This window comes from Phlebotomus papatasi, chromosome 4 (assembly GCF_024763615.1).
Source record: "Phlebotomus papatasi isolate M1 chromosome 4, Ppap_2.1, whole genome shotgun sequence".
NCBI classification, from domain to species: domain Eukaryota; kingdom Metazoa; phylum Arthropoda; class Insecta; order Diptera; family Psychodidae; genus Phlebotomus; species Phlebotomus papatasi.
The window spans coordinates 4,701,243-4,720,137 of NC_077225.1; the positions used below are offsets into that span (position 1 = coordinate 4,701,243).

Genomic DNA, 18,895 nt, shown 5'->3' on the forward strand with positions numbered 1-18,895 from the left:
TTTTTTCACCTCCACCGTAGTTTTAAATTTTTTAACTAACATATTCCAAATCGTTAAACGATTAATAGATTTTCCTTCCAAAGCTCTAATGTATACAGTGTAAGGCCCCCTGAAATTAGGCGGATAAAGCCTCACTCGTTTATTAGCATTATTGGAATCTGCCACACTATCCATTGCTCCACCACTCTCAGTGCCCATCGAGAAAAAAAAAATCCCGCTACACTACTCTCTACTGATAATGCACACACACGGTGATAAAAAGAAATGGGAGAGAAAAAAAAACCACAAAAACCCCCAATCTCCCACGAGGGCCCACCAAAACTAAGAAAATACCCAAGAAAACTCAAAAACGGTAATAGACCAACCACCCAAATTAATACACTATCCCTACACACTATAACTTATAAAATTAAAAGAAAAAAATAGCAAAAGAAAACCACGAAAAGAGTATAAGATCACAGAGCAAAATTCAACAGTGTTCACTGGCTGAGATGCACTCTGGAACTGACGAGGGGTTCCCATTTTGAGAGTAAAGTACTTCTAAAGAGTCTTTGGTCATTATTCAGGTTTTGTGTAATCACCGAGGGGTGTGTTATTCCACTCGTGGAACATCTCTAAAGGTCATTATTATTACACAGGTTGTATATATAGTATATATATATATATATATATATATATATATATATATATTAGTAATATTAGTAATTGTTAACGCTCTTAGCGTTTGAAATTAAAAACATCGAAATCGCTGGCACTGTATATCGAACGATATATCGCTATATCGATTTTCTGCATTTCCCCTGTCAGCTGATCACAGGATCTCCCTCTCTCACTCTTTTTACTGTTTTTTTCTCTCGAGTAAAAGAAGGTGTGAAGAAGTCAAGTGCGCGAAAATTTAATAAAAACGTGTCTCCAATCTTGTATTCATTTAAAATAAAGGCAAGAAGTAACAAGTTAAGGACAGTGAATAAAGTAGTGGTGATTTTGGATCAGAAAAACAGACTTTTATTTTGGTAAAGACTGGGTGAAAGTGGAAAGTGGAATCCACGAGGCTCTGCAGAGTAATCCGGAAGACTGGTTGGAACAAGTTGAGGCCACAGGGGAAGAAAAATTTTGATCCTTCTCCCCAGGATATTAACCAAGCCTCCTTGTTTCCACAGGTAACGACAAAGGGATTACAGTCCACAAAGCTCTGCCACAATTATTCAACTTGATCTCTTTAATTTATAGGTAATCCACAAAGAAGAAAGAGAGAGTATAGCAGGTGATTAATTCCCGGCATTTTATTCTTTTTTCTTAAGGCAAGTACCAAACAGTAATATTTATTCAATCACAAGAATAGGGTTCATCCCTCTTACAATTGTGATAAAGAAAAAAAGAAAGAAAAACAAGTTCAAAAACAGCATCAAAAAAAGGAAAAAGAAAAATAAAAGAACGATTTACAATAGTATAAGTAAGGGAAATTAATTAAATAAGTAAAAAAAAAATCCAATAAGTGTTCTCTTAAGATTCAGCCTGAAAAAAGCGTCGGATGCCATCTGCAGACCTACGCAGATCACTTGGAACGGAGTTAAAAATAACTACGCCCTTTACAAATAATGACCGGTAAAGACAGTCACTCCTGACCTTAAGCACTATGAGTCCCCGAACCTTGGCCGAGCCCTCCCTAACCAGAAGACTCGATAGGTACTGAGGACACCCAAATATTAACAAATTAAATAGAAAGAGCACAGCTCTTAAGTTTAAGTGTGAAGTAAGGTCACAGCCAATAAATACATTTCTATGGGGAGTGATATGGTCCCGGCGATTTAAGCCACAGATATACCTGACACAATTATTGAAAGACACTGTTAGACGACGGATGGTGTCACTATCCGCCGAAAAGAAGAGTTCTGCTCCGTAGTTAAAGAAAGGAAGAAGAAGCGCTCTCGCGAGGAGCAAGCGAGTGTCATAAGGTGTGATGTCCCGGAAGCGTCGAAGGGTGTACAAAGAATAGTTGACCTTACGGCAAATTGATGTTGCATGATCTGACCAAGACAAAGAGGAATTGAAGATTACTCCAAGGTTTTTTACCTGATCAACAAAGGGAATAATTTCTCCGTGAAGGAGTAGAGGATAAAAATCAAAAGAAGCTGTTCTCTTATAAATAACGATAGCTTGAGACTTTTTCGGGTTTAAAAGCAAACCATTCGAAGACGCCCAGTGCTCAATATTAGAAAGGTTGGAATTCATATGTACAAAGGCGCCCAAGGGACTGGTAGGATCACCATCCTTATAGATTTGAAGGTCATCTGCATAGAGATGGAATAGGCAATTTATCAAAATTGAAGGTAAATCATTGATGAAAAGGGAGAATAAAAGAGGGCCGAGTATTGAACCTTGGCCAATGCCTTTGCTTAGGAATGCAGGTGGTGAATTGTTGTCACCAAATTTTACAATTTGTGACCTACCAGCAAAGTAGGATTGAATAAGGGCAACAGCGGAAGAAGAAAATTTGAAGAGACTATACAACTTGTAGCAAAGGAGGTTGTGAGGAAGACTATCAAAGGCCTTAGTGAAATCCAGAAGAACTAGAATCACAAAACGACCACGGTCAATAGCTGAAGAAATGTCATAATTTACCTTGAGAAGTGCGGAGGTAGTACTGTGACCTTTTCGGAAACCCGATTGAAAATCACAGAGAAAGCCATTGCCAGTCAGATGTTGAGAGATTTGTTCATGCAGAATAAATTCAAAAGCTTTTGAAAGGACAAGGAGAGGGCTAATAGGTCTAAAGTCAGAAGGAGATTTGGGATTAGAAATTTTGGGAATTGGAACCACAAAGGCCCGCTTCCAAGTATCCGGATAAGTTGAACTTTTAAGGACGTGATTGAAGATATTAGTGAGCACTGGAGTGATCACCGGGAGAAGAATTTTTAAGAAGTCAAGGGAAACGCCATCACACCCAACGGCACTTGACCTGACACGGGAGATAGCATGAACGACGTCCGCTTGCGAGACGCAGCTAAAGCTAAAACCCTCCCAGGGCGCGAGGGGAAGAGAAGGGGAAGCCACAGACGCAGCGGAAGAAGAGGAGAAAAATGTACACAATTCATGAGCAGTAATGGAAGAACTATCACTAGGTGAAACAGAAGGGCGCAAACCTAGTTTCTTAATGTTGCTCCAGAGAGTTTTTGGGGGAAGCTTTGGATTTAGGCAACTATTAAAGTGCTTCTTCTTGCGATTTTTGATAAGGTTACGCACTTTGTTTCGTAGGCGCTTAAAATTAACATGATCGCTTGTACAACCAGATCGCTTCCATTTCTTGTATGCAAAATTTCTGCGCTTAATCAGTGACACAACGTTATCGTCAATCCAGGGGGTGGAAAAAGGCGGAATGAGTGAGCGCTTCTTGGGCACAACTCTCTCAAATAAATCATTAATAGTGTTTGTAAAATGTTCTACCTTTCCTGTGGAAGTGGCCTCAAAGTAAATGTCTCCCCAATCCACCTGCAGGGCCAAAGCTCGGGCAGCCAAGCCATTACAGTTACGAATATAATAAGAGTAAGATAGAGGATAAGTAATTTTTCTCGGATACAGCTTGGTTTTCCGTCCTTATCTCTGCTGAGTGTTTAGTTAAGCACTGGTTGCTTGGTTTTTCATTGGATTCAGTTTTTAATTCCTGTGGAATCCTAGTGTATTTCCTGGTGAAGACTTGGTCATCAATTGAATGTGCCTGTGTTACGTAACTTTTGTTGTGATTGATCAGTGTTCACACAATTTGCAGCGCAATTGAGACTTAGGCAATTTTTTTTTGCTGCTACTGAGGAGATTCTGCAGTGGGGCTTCGATACGTTGGCCCCCACTTCCTGGTAATTTCCAATTAAATTGAGTCTCAGTGCTTTGGCTGTCCAGTTTTTCTCGTCTTCCAGTGCTTTTCCTGGTCACTTTCCTGGATTGGATTAAATTGCATTGCCGTCGAGCATATGCATCTTCCGTCTGCCCTCTGGCCGGCGGCTTTGGTGTGTTGGTGTGCGCTGTCTCCCCAGTAGTACAGCGTGACCTGAACTTACGTCGGGATTTGCTGTGATATTGAGACTCAGGCAAATTTTTGCCGCTGTTGAGGAGATTCTGCAGTGGGGCACCGATACGTTGGCCCCCACTTCCTGGTAATTTCCAATTAAATTGAGTCTCAGTGCTTTGGCTGTCCAGTTTTTCTCGTCTTCCAGTGCTTTTCCTGGTAACTTTCCTGGATTCCGAGTGGAATAAACTCACAAATGCCTTCTTCTCGCACGGTTTGCAATGGATGTGGTGGAGCGGTCACGCCCATCAAATTCCCTGGTGTTCAATGTACAGGAATTTGCTGATTCTGGTTTCATTATGATTATGTAGTTCCTGAGGTCTCCCCGGAAACTATTGCCGCTATTGGCTGTGGAGATGCGGAGTGGGTATGCTCGAACTGCTCCGCTGGCAGGAGACAGTCAACTTCCCTGGGTGGTCCTCGATCTCTTGAAGGACTTGTGAATACGGTTGAGGCATTGATTTTGAGAGTTTCTGCGCTGGAGAGTACCAACGCTGAGCTCTGTGAGCGTACTCTTCAGTTGAGCTCCGCTCAGCTTGAGTATAAACGTACGATTACCGGATTGCTGGCGGAGAATTCTTCACTGTCTCGTAGGGTTGCTCTCCTCGAGGCTGGGCTTCTGCGCCTTAAGAATTCTGTGGCTTGCCATGGTGAGGACCCTGCGCGGCGACTCGATGCGCTTATTGATGGGCAATCTATCAGCAAAATTTCGGGCGAGGTGTCCTTTCGGGATGCACTGAATTCATCTGCTCTTAGGGGCGTTCCGCCAGATGCCCTAGGCCTTCCTGGCCCTTCCGGAGACACCCGCTCGGAGGTGCCGACAGATATCGGTGGGCTGTTCGGTGGTGGGCCTGATGGGGCCGGAGCTGATGGTGGCCGGGCTGGTGCAGGCGGGGATGACGGAGGTATTCCTCGCGGTGGTGGCGGTGGTAGAGCTCGGCCAACTCTGAGAAACTCCAGGGTTGCAAACCGTATTGAGAATAGAAAGCGGCCACTTATAGTTGGCACGTCTGGAGCCTGCCCACTCTCTGCGGCCCCCTATCGTCAATCATTGGGACCCGATCAGGCCCAACTTTTTGTGACTAGGCTGGCTCTGGACGTCATTGCTGATCGGTTGAAGGAGTATTTATTAACTCTTGGTCACGATGCTACGGTTGTGCATCTGCGCCCTCCACGGAATATTCGTATTATTAGATACAACTCATTTAAATTGACGGTCCCGCGTGGGTCAATGGAGAGTCTGCTGCGTTCGGATGTCTGGCCCCCCGGGGCTGGAGTGAAGGAGTGGCTTTTTCGGATGCCGGCTGCCTCCGGGAACTAGCGGGACTCCTGCTACTCACTCCTTCCCCTCATCGATCGACGCTTTGTCTCCGGTGCAGCCTTCTTCTTCAAGTATCCATGTTCGGTCCGCTCACTCACTCTCTGCTCTTAATGATTCAGTCTGTGTTGTTGATAATTATTCACTTAGCTCTTCATTTTCTCACCCTAACTTGTCTGGTAGTATCTCTTCTAATGGGTCTGTTGCGCCTAAGACCTTCAGTCTTGGCCAAATTTGTGACAACCCAAAGTATTCCCTTTTGGTCGCTCATATTAACGCCCGAAGTGTGAGACGACACATTGACGAGTTACGAATGCTGGTTCGGGAGTTCTCCCCGCGTGTCCTATGTGTTTCTGAATCCTGGCTGGACTCCACCGATTCCGATGAGGCCGTGAGTGTCCCGGGTTTTCGTTTTCTTAGGCGTGATAGGGATGGCCGCCGCGGTGGTGGGGTGGGAATTTATCTCCACCGAAGTCTGGATGTTGTTCTCTCATGCTCGGGCTGTGATGAATCGCTTGAATTCATCGGAGTTAAAATTATTCTTCCGCATACTCATCTTACCGTCTTTTGCTGTTACTTTCCTCCACCGGTGTCCAGTTTCAATCCTTTTGGAAGATTTCTTGATCTTACCGTCTCTTATGATAACTTCATTATTCTAGGTGATTTAAACATTAATCTGGCGGCTAACAGTCCGTTGTCTCTGAAACTGAAGGATGAACTGGATTATCGTTCGTTAACTTATCTTCCACTGGGTCCGACCAGACTTCAATCCTTGTTGGACGTTATTATCCTTCCTGCGGATGATGTCTCCATGTTGTTGCGCTATGGCCAGCGAACTTGTCCTTTAATCTCAGACCACGATCTTATCTTCGCTTCCTACAACTTCCGACTTCCCCGCTCAAAGAACGAATCTAAACTTATTCCGGATATGTCTAAGTGCAATCTTCAGAGAGCGCAGGAAGCAGCATTGATGATCCAGTGGTCTGATGTCTCACTGCTGCCCAATGTGTCTGATCGTGTTAATCTTTTAACCACCAAAATCAACAGCCTTTTTGATGATGTTGTACCTAGAAGACGAGTTATCGTGAAAAGTGTTTCCACCCCATGGCTAACCTTATCTATATTGAAGAAGCTAAGACGCCGTGATGCTGCTTACAGGCGTTGGAGACGCACTGGCCTCTATGCAGACCGTTTGTCCTTTATTTCGTTGCGTAATACTGTTGTCTCCATGATCCGTCGTGCCAAAAAGACATACTACTCGCGTTGTCTGGATGCAAGCCTTCCGTCTAATATTCTATGGAATAATGTAAGACGGCTGGGTCTACGTCCCTCACTGCGCTTAGCCGACATGCCCGGTCCTGGTGTTGATGATCTGAATAAGTTCTTCAGCTCAGGGTCGGTGGCTGCGTCTGTGTGCTGCCCACCACTGCCCCGCGGGCCTTGGGAAGGCTTCACTTTTAGATGTGTGTCGCCGGATGACGTTATTATCGCTGTCTGTCGTGTCAAGTCTGATGCTCAAGGCGATGATGAAGTTTCTTTAGCTTTTGTTAGGCTTATTCTGCCCGTCATTCTTCCAGTACTAACTGACACCCTGAATTTTATTATTACCACCTCGACTTTTCCTTCTCTGTGGAAGTCTGCCCTGGTTATGCCTATCCCCAAGGTCAGCAATCCGGTTGATCCTTCAGACTTTAGGCCAATCAGCCTCCTACCAGTTTTGTCCAAGGTATTTGAAGCTCTTCTCTTGGACCAGATTACAATCTATTTGAGTTCTGGAAAATTGCTTGTCGACTTTCAGTCTGGCTTTCGGAGTGGTCACAGTACTACTAGTGCACTTCTAAGGGTTCAGCATGACATAGCATTGTCACTTGACAATCGCAAATTTGTTGTGCTGATACTTTTGGATTTTTCCAAGGCATTTGACAGCATCTCCCATGAGCTTTTGTGCTTCAAACTTTATAGTCTGTTTGGATTTTCGTCTTCTGCGGTTCTGTTAATTCAATCGTATCTTAATGGTCGTACTCAGAGAGTCAAGGTTGGTCAGCAGTTGTCGAGGCCTGTTAATTTGTATCGTGGTGTGGCCCAGGGTTCTCTCCTTGGTCCACTTCTATTTTCACTTTTCATTAATGATCTCCCGTCTGTTCTCCTTGAATGTTCTTATCATCTTTATGCTGATGATATGCAGATATATTGTGCAGGTAATCCATCTGACATTCAATCTGCTTTCACTTGTCTGAATGACAATTTACTGAGAGTTGAGAATTGGGCTACACTCAACGGACTAACTTTGAATCCTAAAAAATCACAAGCCATTTTGATATCTAAACGACCTTTGACAGAGACTCCTTCTCCGCTCATTATCTATGGACAGTCTATTCCATATGTTGATCGCGCTCGCAATTTAGGTGTAATTTTCAACTCTTCATTCTCTTGGTCTGATCATATCTCTCATATCAACCAGAGGGTCTATTGCACACTCCGAACGCTTCGGCGTTTTCGAGAGTTAACTCCATTTAATACTCGCTTGCTCTTATTAGTTAGAGCCCTTCTTATACCTATTATAACCTACGGTGCGGAGCTATTTTTTGCAGCTGACTGTGAAACAATAAAGCGTCTCTCTGTGACCTTTCACAATTGTGTTAGGTATGTGTGCGGTCTTGGTCCCCGCGACCATATCTCTAACCACCGCAACATCCTGGTGGGCTGTGATCTCCCATCACTCCTCCGTCAGAGAGCGGTTTCTTTTCTTTTTCGCCTGATAATTTCTGGAAGCCCGCGTTACTTGGTCTCACTTTTGATTCCTGGGGCCTCGGCCAGGGTGCGGGGACTCTTGGTGCCGAGGGCTCGTTCGAACCAGCTTTCGCGGACAATATTTGTTGATGGGGTAGTTCTTTTCAACTCCCTTCCCTCTTATGCCAGAACTTCTCTGATTGGCATTGCAAGATACTACCAGTCGGGTTCAACCTAACTGCAGTCTTTTTTTTCTCTCTTTTGATTTTTTTTTGTTTAGATTTAACTTCAGTCTCTTTCATTTTTTCTTGTATTTCCTTTGTGTTCTGTTGTCTTACTTTTTTTTCTTTCTCTTTTCCTTCAATCAAACAATGTAAGAGGGGCGGACCCTATCTGTTTGGATTAAATATACTTAATAATAATAATAATAATAATAATAATAATAATATCATAAATTATTTTATTTTTGTTAACAGGTTTAGGTAGACGTAAATTGTAAGAGGCATAAATCAAATCATGATCCGAGATTCCTGGAAGAGGAGCCTGATTATGTTGCAGTATCCTCTGAGAATCACAAGAGGGTAGAATCATTAGATCCAACAGTGAACCCAATCTAGTAGGGTTAAAAGGGACATAAAAAAGAGAGCGTGCCGATATAAGATCAAGGAATTTTTTTTGATAAAATACTGTTCAAATGGAGGTTGACATTAAAATCACCCATGATTACAAAATTATCATATGAAAGAGCTAGATCTAAAAAGCTTTCTAAGTCAGCAAGACTCGTCACTGGGGGAGGATTGTAGCAGGAGAACATAGTGATGGTTACACCAGATGATACAACACAAACTCCTATGTATTCAAGCCTACCAAAGGCACCGGAGCAGAGTAGAGAAGATTTAAGGCAGCTGCGGACGTAAATTCCAACACCACCACCCCTCTCCTGACCAGACCTATCACATCTGAAAAATTGAAAGTCCCGAGCACCAACCGATTCCATGGAGTCGGAGGAATTCAGCCAGGTCTCGGAAACACACAGTACCGAAATCTCAGAGTTATCTCGCAGTTCATCAATATGCCGTCTAACATAGAGAGTCAGTAGTGATCTGAATCTGGCTTATAGAGAGAGAATTAATTACCACATCATCTACATCTTCAGGCTGAATCTGAGAAAGTAAAGAAGCATCATTAAAATTAACCCTTAATAAATTATCAGACGAAAAAGTGGAATTCAAAGAATTAGAGAGGGATGACCCACAAAATAAGTTCAAGCTCTTAGAGCAGTTCACAGCAGCAGGCAAGACGTCATCAGAAAAAGTTCTGCCGGAAAGATTAGCACCTAGATCCAGATTCAAATCGTTCGCAACAGCCACGGGAGAAACATCCAATGAGGGGCATTCAGGAGACTTACCGGAAAACGGGGCAATCATCAGCATCAGATCACGGTCAGATGAATATGACTGATCATGTGGAAGACAAACCGTTGAGTGACGAGGAAGCCTCAGGTGCTCTAACACGGTCCTGCCCGAGGGCCCCAGCGGACTTCGCGGCCGTAATGGGCTCAGAAACCGTATCGGGCTTCGGAGCAACGGCAGGATTCGGGGCCGAGGTGGGCTCAAGTCGCCCACGAAAAAGATCAACAAACTCCTTGACCAGGATTCCCTCATCCCAGAAATCATCACTCAATGCCTCCTCAAATTCATCAGGCCTAAGCCCAACCTTAAAAGAGCCCACTCGTCTATTGGCATCTCTTCGGACAAGGTTAATGCACACAGGTTTGCGTTTAGAGGTCAATCTCGATGACAAAAAATCCCTCAACATAGCTGCAGGGACATCTCTTGCGAGTCGAGAGACGAAAAGCCAGCGCAAGGGGGGCATGTTCACCGCAGGCAGGGGATTGTCACGTTTCATTCGACCAATCACAACAGGATGATCCCTGCGGGAACGAGAGGGCTGAGTATCCTTCACAGCATCCAGCGCTGGTTTAGGAGACACAACCTTTGGCGTTGGTTTAGGGGGCACCGGTGGGGCAAATACGTCCAAATTCCACGGTCGAGACACATCATCAGATTCACCAGGAACCGTAGAGCCACGAAAATCCAATGCCGAGGGCAATGGACCAGACTGAGGCGGAGATCCAGTCGCCGATAATACTGCAGCAGATGAATCACGGATCTGACGAAGAAGCGGGCTTAATGACTCCTCCTCATCAATCCTCAAGTCATCACGAGGCCTCCCAGAAACTTTCTTGCTCAAACTCTGGGGTACCTCATTCCTTGAGAGGCGCACAGAAGATGGCCCACGCTCTCCTAGGAAGGTAGACTCGAGTCTGTTAACCGGTTTAGGCAACACACCGAAAGAAGAGGGCCGTGGTGTAAACGCCCAGGAAGACATTGAGTCCAGGCGAAATTCGAGTGCTCGGACATTAGTCCGCAGGCCTAAGCATTCATCCAGTAGAAGACGAAGATGCGAATTTTCGCGAATAAGCGTCTCACAAATTCCCTCCAGCCTGACCAAGCGCACATCAAGAGCGTCCTCTAAAGAACCACCAGCAGCATTGTTGCGCTGAAACAGCGTAGATGAATTGCGCGATCCGTGAGACCGATTGACATGGGATGTCACGGAAGTGTGCGCAGCATCATCCGCCTCCTGGGCAGAACAAAATGCGCAAGTCCATTTCACTGTCCCATTCAAAAACGGATCAACGAGCTGGCAAACCTCCGCCCGAGACATAATTCCTGGATTCGCAATAATAGGAGGATCAGTATGACTAGCATGATACCATCGGTGACAAGAATCACAGGGAATACCCGGTTTATTGCGATAGGTTATACCATCATTGCAGGTAGCACACCTTTGAATTGGCATGATAATAATAATTAGATATCCAATCATAAAATTATCGCCCAGCAAAAATTCGGTTAATTAGAAATATTCGGTTAATTAGAAGCCCCTTGGAAATGACGTGGCACACAATGTGAAACACCTCAAATGTTTCAGTCGTCTAATAAACACTCCAACAGTTACAGTAGTTTGGAAACCCCTCAAATGTTTGGAATGTCTTTGATGTATCCAGAGGCACAGTGGCGCTCAGTTATAATGGGACTATAAGGAACGTACTCACTCTGGACAAGTAAGCTCCCACACCGAGAGCCACCACTGTGGGCTTAATGGCTTATCAGAAGGTAAGCTCACGGTAATAGAAAGCACAGGTGTCAAACAGCAGCCAGCAGACCAGACTGCAAACACAAACACCCCCACAGAGCAGGCGCAGGCAGGTCAATCTCACCTCAGGGAATGCTCGAAATAAGCTCTCAAACACCGCAAGCCACATATGTGGGCTAATAGGCTTATCAGAAGATATGCTTACGGATGCTTGAGGCAAGACAGCATTAATCACAGCAGTAGCAAATCAATGACGTCGGGAAAATGACAGGTACAAGGCTCGAGCCAGCCAGACTTAAAAACCCAAGTCACAGAAAATACAGCCACAGGTGACTGAGTACTCGAGGTGCAAAAGTGTCCTGCAGCACTCCAGAAGAATTTCCACAGGTCCAAGATGCTGAGGACAGGCAGAAAGGAAAATTTTAGGTAAAAATATCGGGAGGTTGCAAAATCACAACAAGAGATACTTAGCTGTAATTGTCAATGTAGTTTAGTCAATGTGTACTTTAGTTGTATTTCTTTATTTTCATGGACTGAATGCCTGTATTTCTCTCTTCCTTTTGATATGACCGAATTTTCTTTATTTTATTTTATTTGGAAAATTGGTCGTTAATATTTTGAAGAACGGGATTTCTAAAGGAAGTTCATTGAATACTGATATTCTGGTACTTTACATAATTTTCTAACACAGGCGTTTAGCTTTGAATTGGATTTCTTTTGCCTGTGGCTGACTGTTTGCCTTGAGTCCTCCATTATTAATTTTAAAGACCGATCAATCTGGGTACAATGAGTTGTATTATGGCTACGTTGTTGGAGCGCCCACGGATTGTCGGGGGTCTCTCTCCCTCTTCAAGGTCTCTCTACCCCGATTAGTGTAGTAGAAATTTTGGAAATAGTAGGTGTAGATTGTTTGTGAACGAGGAGGCTCTAAAATCGTGGCAATCCACGGGAGTAACTTATTTGCATCATATACTTATCTCCTTAAGAACGGAGGAATGATGAGGGTGGACTGTCAAGTCGGGGCGAATTTGATTCGGTTCATTAAAAGTGGATGTGTGTGAATCTAACCTGTGATAAAGATACCAAATGATTATGAATATCCCTAATCCCTGATCTCCCTGAGCCTTCAGCTAAATGATTGTACCTGTTATAAGATACCAAAGAGCATGAGAATCCCCTTGTACCTCGAACCCCCACACTTCTGTGATATCAAGTACCTGTGGAAAGGAGGAATATCTTATTATCCGGAATGAAGTGACCGGATTCCTTCCTTCCTTGCTCAAAAGACTGGCTTTCAACAAAACACTTTTAATTCAACTGATAAATAACAAAATTGACTTTAATGAATGAAATAAATTGGCTTTTTCTCTGATGATGCAATCCTCGTGGTTTCCTTCTCTGATGACTTGCGAAATTTCAATCTGAATGATGGCGGCTGAATGCCAAGATGGTTGCCTTGCGTATTGCCCGATGGCATCTATTTCTCGTTTTTCTCACTAGAGGCGTTTCGCGCCGTAACATCCTGACCAGGCAAAAATGAACATTTTTGAAAATTGCCTTCGATTGGCAGGAGACATAACTTCGCAACTGCTCTATTGTAGACTCCTGTAGAAGTTTGTACAGTTGCTACGCGAACCTTTCCATCCGTTCCCGGATGGACCTCCAGGACTCTTCCAAGCATCCATTTCGTGGGTGGTAAATTATCTTCTTTTATCAATACCATGTTTCCTATGGTGACCGATGGATGCTCCATTGTCCACTTGTTTCTTTGTTGCATGGTATGGAGAAACTCTGTCCTCCATCTGTTCCAGAAACTCTGCACACGTTGTTGTACCAGAGCCCAGTTCTTGAGGGAATTTTCTGGAATACCCGTCAGTGACTGGTCTGGAGCTGCTGTCAGCGGGCACCCAATCAAAAAATGAGCTGGTGTGAGAGCTTCAAGATCAGTCGGGTCCGTTGACGATGGTGTCAGTGGGCGAGAGTTGATGCAGGCTTCAATTTGGGTCAATGTGGTCATCATCTCCTCCTCTGTGAAGAATCCATTTCCCACTGTTCGAGTGAGGTGATACTTGATCCGCTTGATAGCTGATTCCCACGATCCGCCGAAATGAGGGCTTCTCGGAGGGATAAACTTGAACTCAATCCCTTGATTGACTGCATAACTCTGGGTCTTTGATTGATGATCCTTTGAAGCAAGTAGAAGCTCCAACTCCTTCAACTCACGACTAGCACCAACGAAGTTGGTAGCGTTATCGCACAGAATCTGCGCGGGTCGACCACGACGTGAGATGAAGCGTCTCAACGAAGCGATGAAAGCTCCCGTAGTCAGATCCGTGACAAGCTCTATGTGTACCGCTCTGGTTGCTAGACAAATGTACAATGCTATGTACATTTTGAGACGAGTCTTCGACCTGATTGGTGTCTTGATGAACACGGGACCGCAAAAGTCCACCCCTGTCTGATAGAATGGATACATTTCGGTGACTCTGGATTCGTGTAAGTCACTCATCATCTGCTGGACTGGTTGAGGTTTTGCTCTAAAGCATGTGACGCAGTCTCGAATTGATTTCTTGGCTACTTCAATTCCTCGCACAGGCCAGTATTCCTGCCTCAGCTGAGACAGAACCAATTGGCCACTCCATGCAATGTTTGGCGATGTACTTCTGATGAAATGATCTCTGTTACATAGTGATGCTGAGGCAACAAGACAGGATGTTTTTGATTGTATCCAATGTCTGCCTTGGAGAGTCGACCTCCCACACGAATGAGCCTGTCGTCATCCATGAACGGTTGAAGTCTATGAATGGGAGACTTCCTTTTGATTGGAGTGCCAGAAGACAACCGCTGATAGTCCGTTGTAAAAGCTCGCTGTTGCACAATTTGCAAAAGAAGTATCTTAGCTGACTTCAGCTCCAGCACGGTAAGTTGTCCTTGAGCAACTTCTTGTTTGGCCAATCTCTGTTTCAAAATAGTAAAGTATCGGCGCCATACTGCGATACATCTGACTAGCTTTGTGAATGATGAGAAGTGATCAATGAATGACCAAAACTGCTCATTCACAATAACCAATGACACACTGCTGCGTTGTTCTGGGATCGTGTTGTCAGTTGGCACAAACTCCGGATCATGAAACTGCATATCTGTGTCTTGGATCCAATGTGGACCATGCCACCACATGGAATCTGAGATGAGTGCTTCCGCTGACACACCCCTTGAAGCCATATCTGCTGGATTGTCTTCCGATTTCACGTGGTGCCAATGTTCTGGAGGAACAATGCCCTGGATGTGAGCTACTCGATTGCCCACAAATGTTTTCCATCGCTGGGGTTCGCCATGAATCCAATGCAATACGATCATTGAATCGGAAAATGCATGAATTTCGTTGATGGGGATCGTAAGTGCATTCATGACTTTCTTCAACAGTCGCGCACCTAGCTGGGCTGCACATAACTCCAAACGTGGAAGTGACACTTGTTTCAGCGGGGCCACCTTGGTCTTTGAACACAAAAGATGGGTATGAACTGCGTTGTCTGAATCTATGGTGCGTACGTAGAAGCTAGCTGCATAAGCCTTTTCCGAGGCATCACAGAAAAGCAGCAGTTGAATGTCCTGAGGTTGACTGCAGGTGACTTGTCTGACTACAGTAACCTGGGACACGACTTGATTGATGTTCATCTGATATTCTTGCCACTTGTGAATCACTTCTTCGTTGAGTCTTGCGTCCCAATCAGCTTTCACCTTCCAAAGCGACTGAAAAAGAATCTTGGCAGTGATCACAATTGGTGACAGGAAACCTAACGGATCGTATATCCTTGCCATGTCTGAAAGGATACTCCGCTTGGTGACTGCACTGCTGACTTCAGATCCAGTAAATCGGAAGGCATCAGTGGTCGGATTCCAGTAGAGTCCAAGGGTTTTTACATTGCCCTCCAAATCCAGGTTCAAAGTAGAACTGTATTCCTGGTCATCCTCTGGGATTTGTTTGAGGACCTCTGGAGAGTTGGAAGTTCATTTCTTGAGCTTGAATCCACCACGTGACATCATCTGGTCTAGTTGTGTTTGTAGTTGCTTGGCCTCTTCTACTGTGGAAGCACCAGTAAGAACATCATCCACGTAGAAGTCTCGTTCAGTGGCCTTTGCTGCCAGTGGGAAGGATTTCTGCTCTTCAATAGCCAATTGTTTGAGACATCTTGTGGCCACAAATGGTGCACAAGCAGTCCCGTATGTGACCGTCTTCAACAGGTAGGTTTTGAGGGGCTCTTGGGCTGACTTTCTTCACACAATTCGCTGCAAATTCTGGTCTTGGTCACATACCTCGATTTGTCTGTACATTTTCTGCACATCTGCCCTCAGAACAATGTTATGCTGCCGATATCTCAAAAGAATGTCGAAGATATCGTCCTGAGTCTTGCCTCCTACCATCAGAACCGAATTGAGGGATTGTCCCGACTTTGTCCTTGCTGATGCATCGAACACGACTCGCACTGGTGTGCTGTTAGATTCCTTGATTACCGGGTGGTGGCAGAGGTAGACAGCAGGCTGAGGTGATGTGTAGTCTGGAGGCAATAGTCGCATGTGTTCGAGCAATTCATATTGCTTCATGAATTCCCGATATTGAATATACAAATTTCTGTCCCTTTGTAGACGCCTTTCAACACACTTGAATCTCTTTTCTGCAATCTCACGTGATTCCCCTAGCTGTTGCAGGTTGTCACGAGTTGGCAGACTGACTGTGAAACGTCCATTGTTGTTGCGGGTTGTGTGAAGCTGAAAGTGCTCTTCACACTTCTTCTCCTCTGGGCTGAGAATATTCTGACCTCCATTGACTTCTTCAATAAGCCAGAATTTCTCCAACTGAGACTGTAGAGAGTCCTGAGGCTGCGTGGCACACAAACAAGTTGCCAAATGAGACTGTAGTGTTGTTTGTGGCATGCCTGGACATTCACCTGCAACGATGAATCCGAATACAGTCTCCAAGAATGATGGTGAACCACTGATGTAGTGTGAACGAAGTGCTTTCATAAAAGCATCAGCTCCCAGAAGAAGATCGATCTTTCCAGGCTTGTTAAAGTCCGGATCTGCCAAGCGTAGATTGGGTGGTATCCTGAGGGTGCCACTGTCGACAAAAGCTGATGGTTGATTGTCTGTAATGCACTCCAAAACCACACAATCCAAACGCATGGAGAATGGCTCATATTGTGAGTTGATGGTGATTGTCACTGCTTGAGAACTCCCCAACTCCGACAATCCTAAACCATTGATGCTCTGCTCACTCCTCTTCATGGGTAACGCCAATTTCTGGGCGAAATTGCGGGTGATACAATTCGGCTGACTGCATGAATCCACAAGGGCACGACATTTGTGTTGGCGACCCCAAACATCGAAAACCAAAATCTGAATTGTTGGTAGAAGAACTTGCTGTGATTGGATTGCATGCATTGATGTTAAACCGACTGTAAACTTTGATTGGGAAGTGCCTGGCTGACTTCCACTTGTGCTACTTGGGATGAATCTGTTTGTGCCACTTGGGGTTGTATAACAGTTTTTGCTACTTGGGTCACTGGTGTCAGATGTGCTACATGGGTATGTTTTGCTGTCATCGGTGCTAACCTCGCTTTCTGGATTTTCAACATAACCATCGTGAAGCAGTGTGTTGTGCCTTTAGTGGAATCTACGGCATCCTCCAGCTGTGCACTCCTTCAGGAAATGTTGAGAACGAAGACAATTCCAACAGAGTTTGTGATTGTGCACCATGTTGCGGCGTAGTGTTGGTTTTGCCGAGAGAAATTTGGGACACTCGAACACCCTGTGAGACTGTTTGCAAAACACACAAGCTGCTGAGCCTTCTCCATCCTTGGCTGTTGCCACCAGAGAAGACCTCGTCTTTGCAGGAGCCTGTTTAGGAGCTGGAGGTATTTTGGTGGGTTTGTCAGCTGTTCCAGAACTTGTCTCCATCTTCAAAGCATCACATCTTTTTTCCAGAAACTCTCTGAATTGTAACCAAGTGACGCATGGTGACTCTGAGATTTCGTTAAACCACAGAGTGCGTGTTTCCGGATCCACCACTTTCTGGGCGGAATGGATCATGAAGGGATCATGAGTCAGCTGTTGCATGACTTCAAGCCCATGAGTGACTTCTTCGAACGCATTGAACATTGCTCGGAGCCTCTTGGAATCTGTTTGTGACAGTTTTGGTTGTCCATAAAATATTTTCATGAACTCTGCCACAGTATTCCTTGGTTTGTTGAACCTTTTTTGCAAAATAGTCAGTGCTTTCTCGTGATTGGCTGGTAGATGCTTCAGTGCACTTGCTGCTACTCCTGACAGAGCCCCACTGAGGTAGGTAAACTTGTCCACATTCGACAAATCCTTATTTGAATGGACAGTAGACACGAATTTGTCATAGAATGATTGCCATTCCATGTACTCTCCAGAAAATGTGGGGATTTCCAGCTGTGGAAGCTTCGATTTTGACCCACCTTCTTGTCCTTTGATTGCGCTCGTCAGGGCCTGGACATCTTGTCTGTGTGATCCGAGTAATTGCTTCAATGTTTCCTTTTGTTCAGCCACAAGTTGCTGCATCACTGCCACGGCAGTGTCTTGACCAGCTACTTCCTGTTTGGGTGTTCCCAAACGATGCTTTTTTTTGACATCCATAGACGTTGCTGATACTCCGTGTCGCCGGAGACCTGCCAGAATTGAGCACAGGTTTTTGCAGCTTTGTCATGCTGCTCTCGAGTCTTCAGGGTTGGCTCCAAATTCCCAAATGCTGCTGAGAACCGCTGTTGCATGTTTTGCAAGCATTGGAGCTGTGCCTCCAACTCAAACAGCAAGTCTGAAGTGAATGATGTCGTCGTCTTGAGGGCATCAGCTGCTGAGTGCAACGTCTGCACTTGCGCAAGAAGAATATCAATCTCTTGAGACATATTTGAGGTTATGTCAACACTGAAGTCTTGAAATTGCTGACCAGGATGACTGCTGTCGGTCTGGTCTGATGATTGGATGGCTGGGAGTGGTCTGTATCGATCCACAAGAGCACTGATGTACTCTAAAGCTCTGCTGAACCACCTGTTGTTGGCCAGGAGCACTTCTTGGGCGGCGATTACAATCCGGAGGCGCTGTTGCGCTGACCAGGTGTAGCCTTGACTGATTCAAAACGGAGGACTGTTGTTCTCCGCGACGACGAAGGACCAAATGGATGTGTGTGAATCTAACCTGTGATAGAGATACCAAATGATTATGAATATCCCTTATCCCTGATCTCCCTGAGCCTTCAGCTAAATGATTGTACCTGTTATAAGATACCAAAGAGCATGAGAATCCCCTTGTACTTCGAACCCCCACACTTCTGTGATATCAAGTACCTGTGGAAAGGAGGAATATCTTATTATCCGGAATGAAGTGACCGGATTCCTTCCTTCCTTGCTCAAAAGACTGGATTTCAACAAAACACTTTTAATTCAACTGATAAATAACAAAATTGACTTTAATGAATGAAATAAATTGGCTTTTTCTCTGATGATGCAATCCTCGTGGCTTCCTTCTCTGATGACTTGCGAAATTTCAATCTGAATGATGGCGGCTGAATGCCAAGATGGTTGCCTTGCGTATTGCCCGATGGCATC

At 44.8% G+C, this 18,895-nt stretch overlaps 1 protein-coding gene across 1 annotated transcript; it reads right to left on the reverse strand.

Annotated features, from left to right (window-relative positions):
- Positions 1-9,569: 9,569 nt before the first annotated feature.
- LOC129808575 (uncharacterized) lies at positions 9,570-17,852 on the reverse strand. Its single transcript, XM_055858357.1, has 6 exons — positions 16,946-17,852; positions 15,585-16,888; positions 15,305-15,503; positions 13,932-15,262; positions 12,851-13,884; positions 9,570-10,959 (listed from the first exon to the last, which is right to left on the reverse strand). The coding sequence occupies exons 1-6, from the start codon at positions 17,850-17,852 to the stop codon at positions 9,570-9,572; spliced, it is 6,165 nt and encodes a 2,054-aa protein (XP_055714332.1).
- Between the last annotated feature and the right edge of the window lie 1,043 nt (positions 17,853-18,895).

Coding starts and splice junctions, on each gene's coding strand:
- LOC129808575 (XM_055858357.1), bottom strand. CDS start 17,852: ATGCAGCAACTTGTGGCTGAACAAAAGGAAACATTGAAGCAATTACTC. Junction 13,885..13,931: donor CAGAGATCATTTCATCAGAA/GTACATCGCCAA, acceptor GTTCTGTCTCAG/CTGAGGCAGGAATACTGGCC. Junction 10,960..12,850: donor TACAATAGAGCAGTTGCGAA/GTTATGTCTCCT, acceptor GCCAATTCAAAG/GTGTGCTACCTGCAATGATG.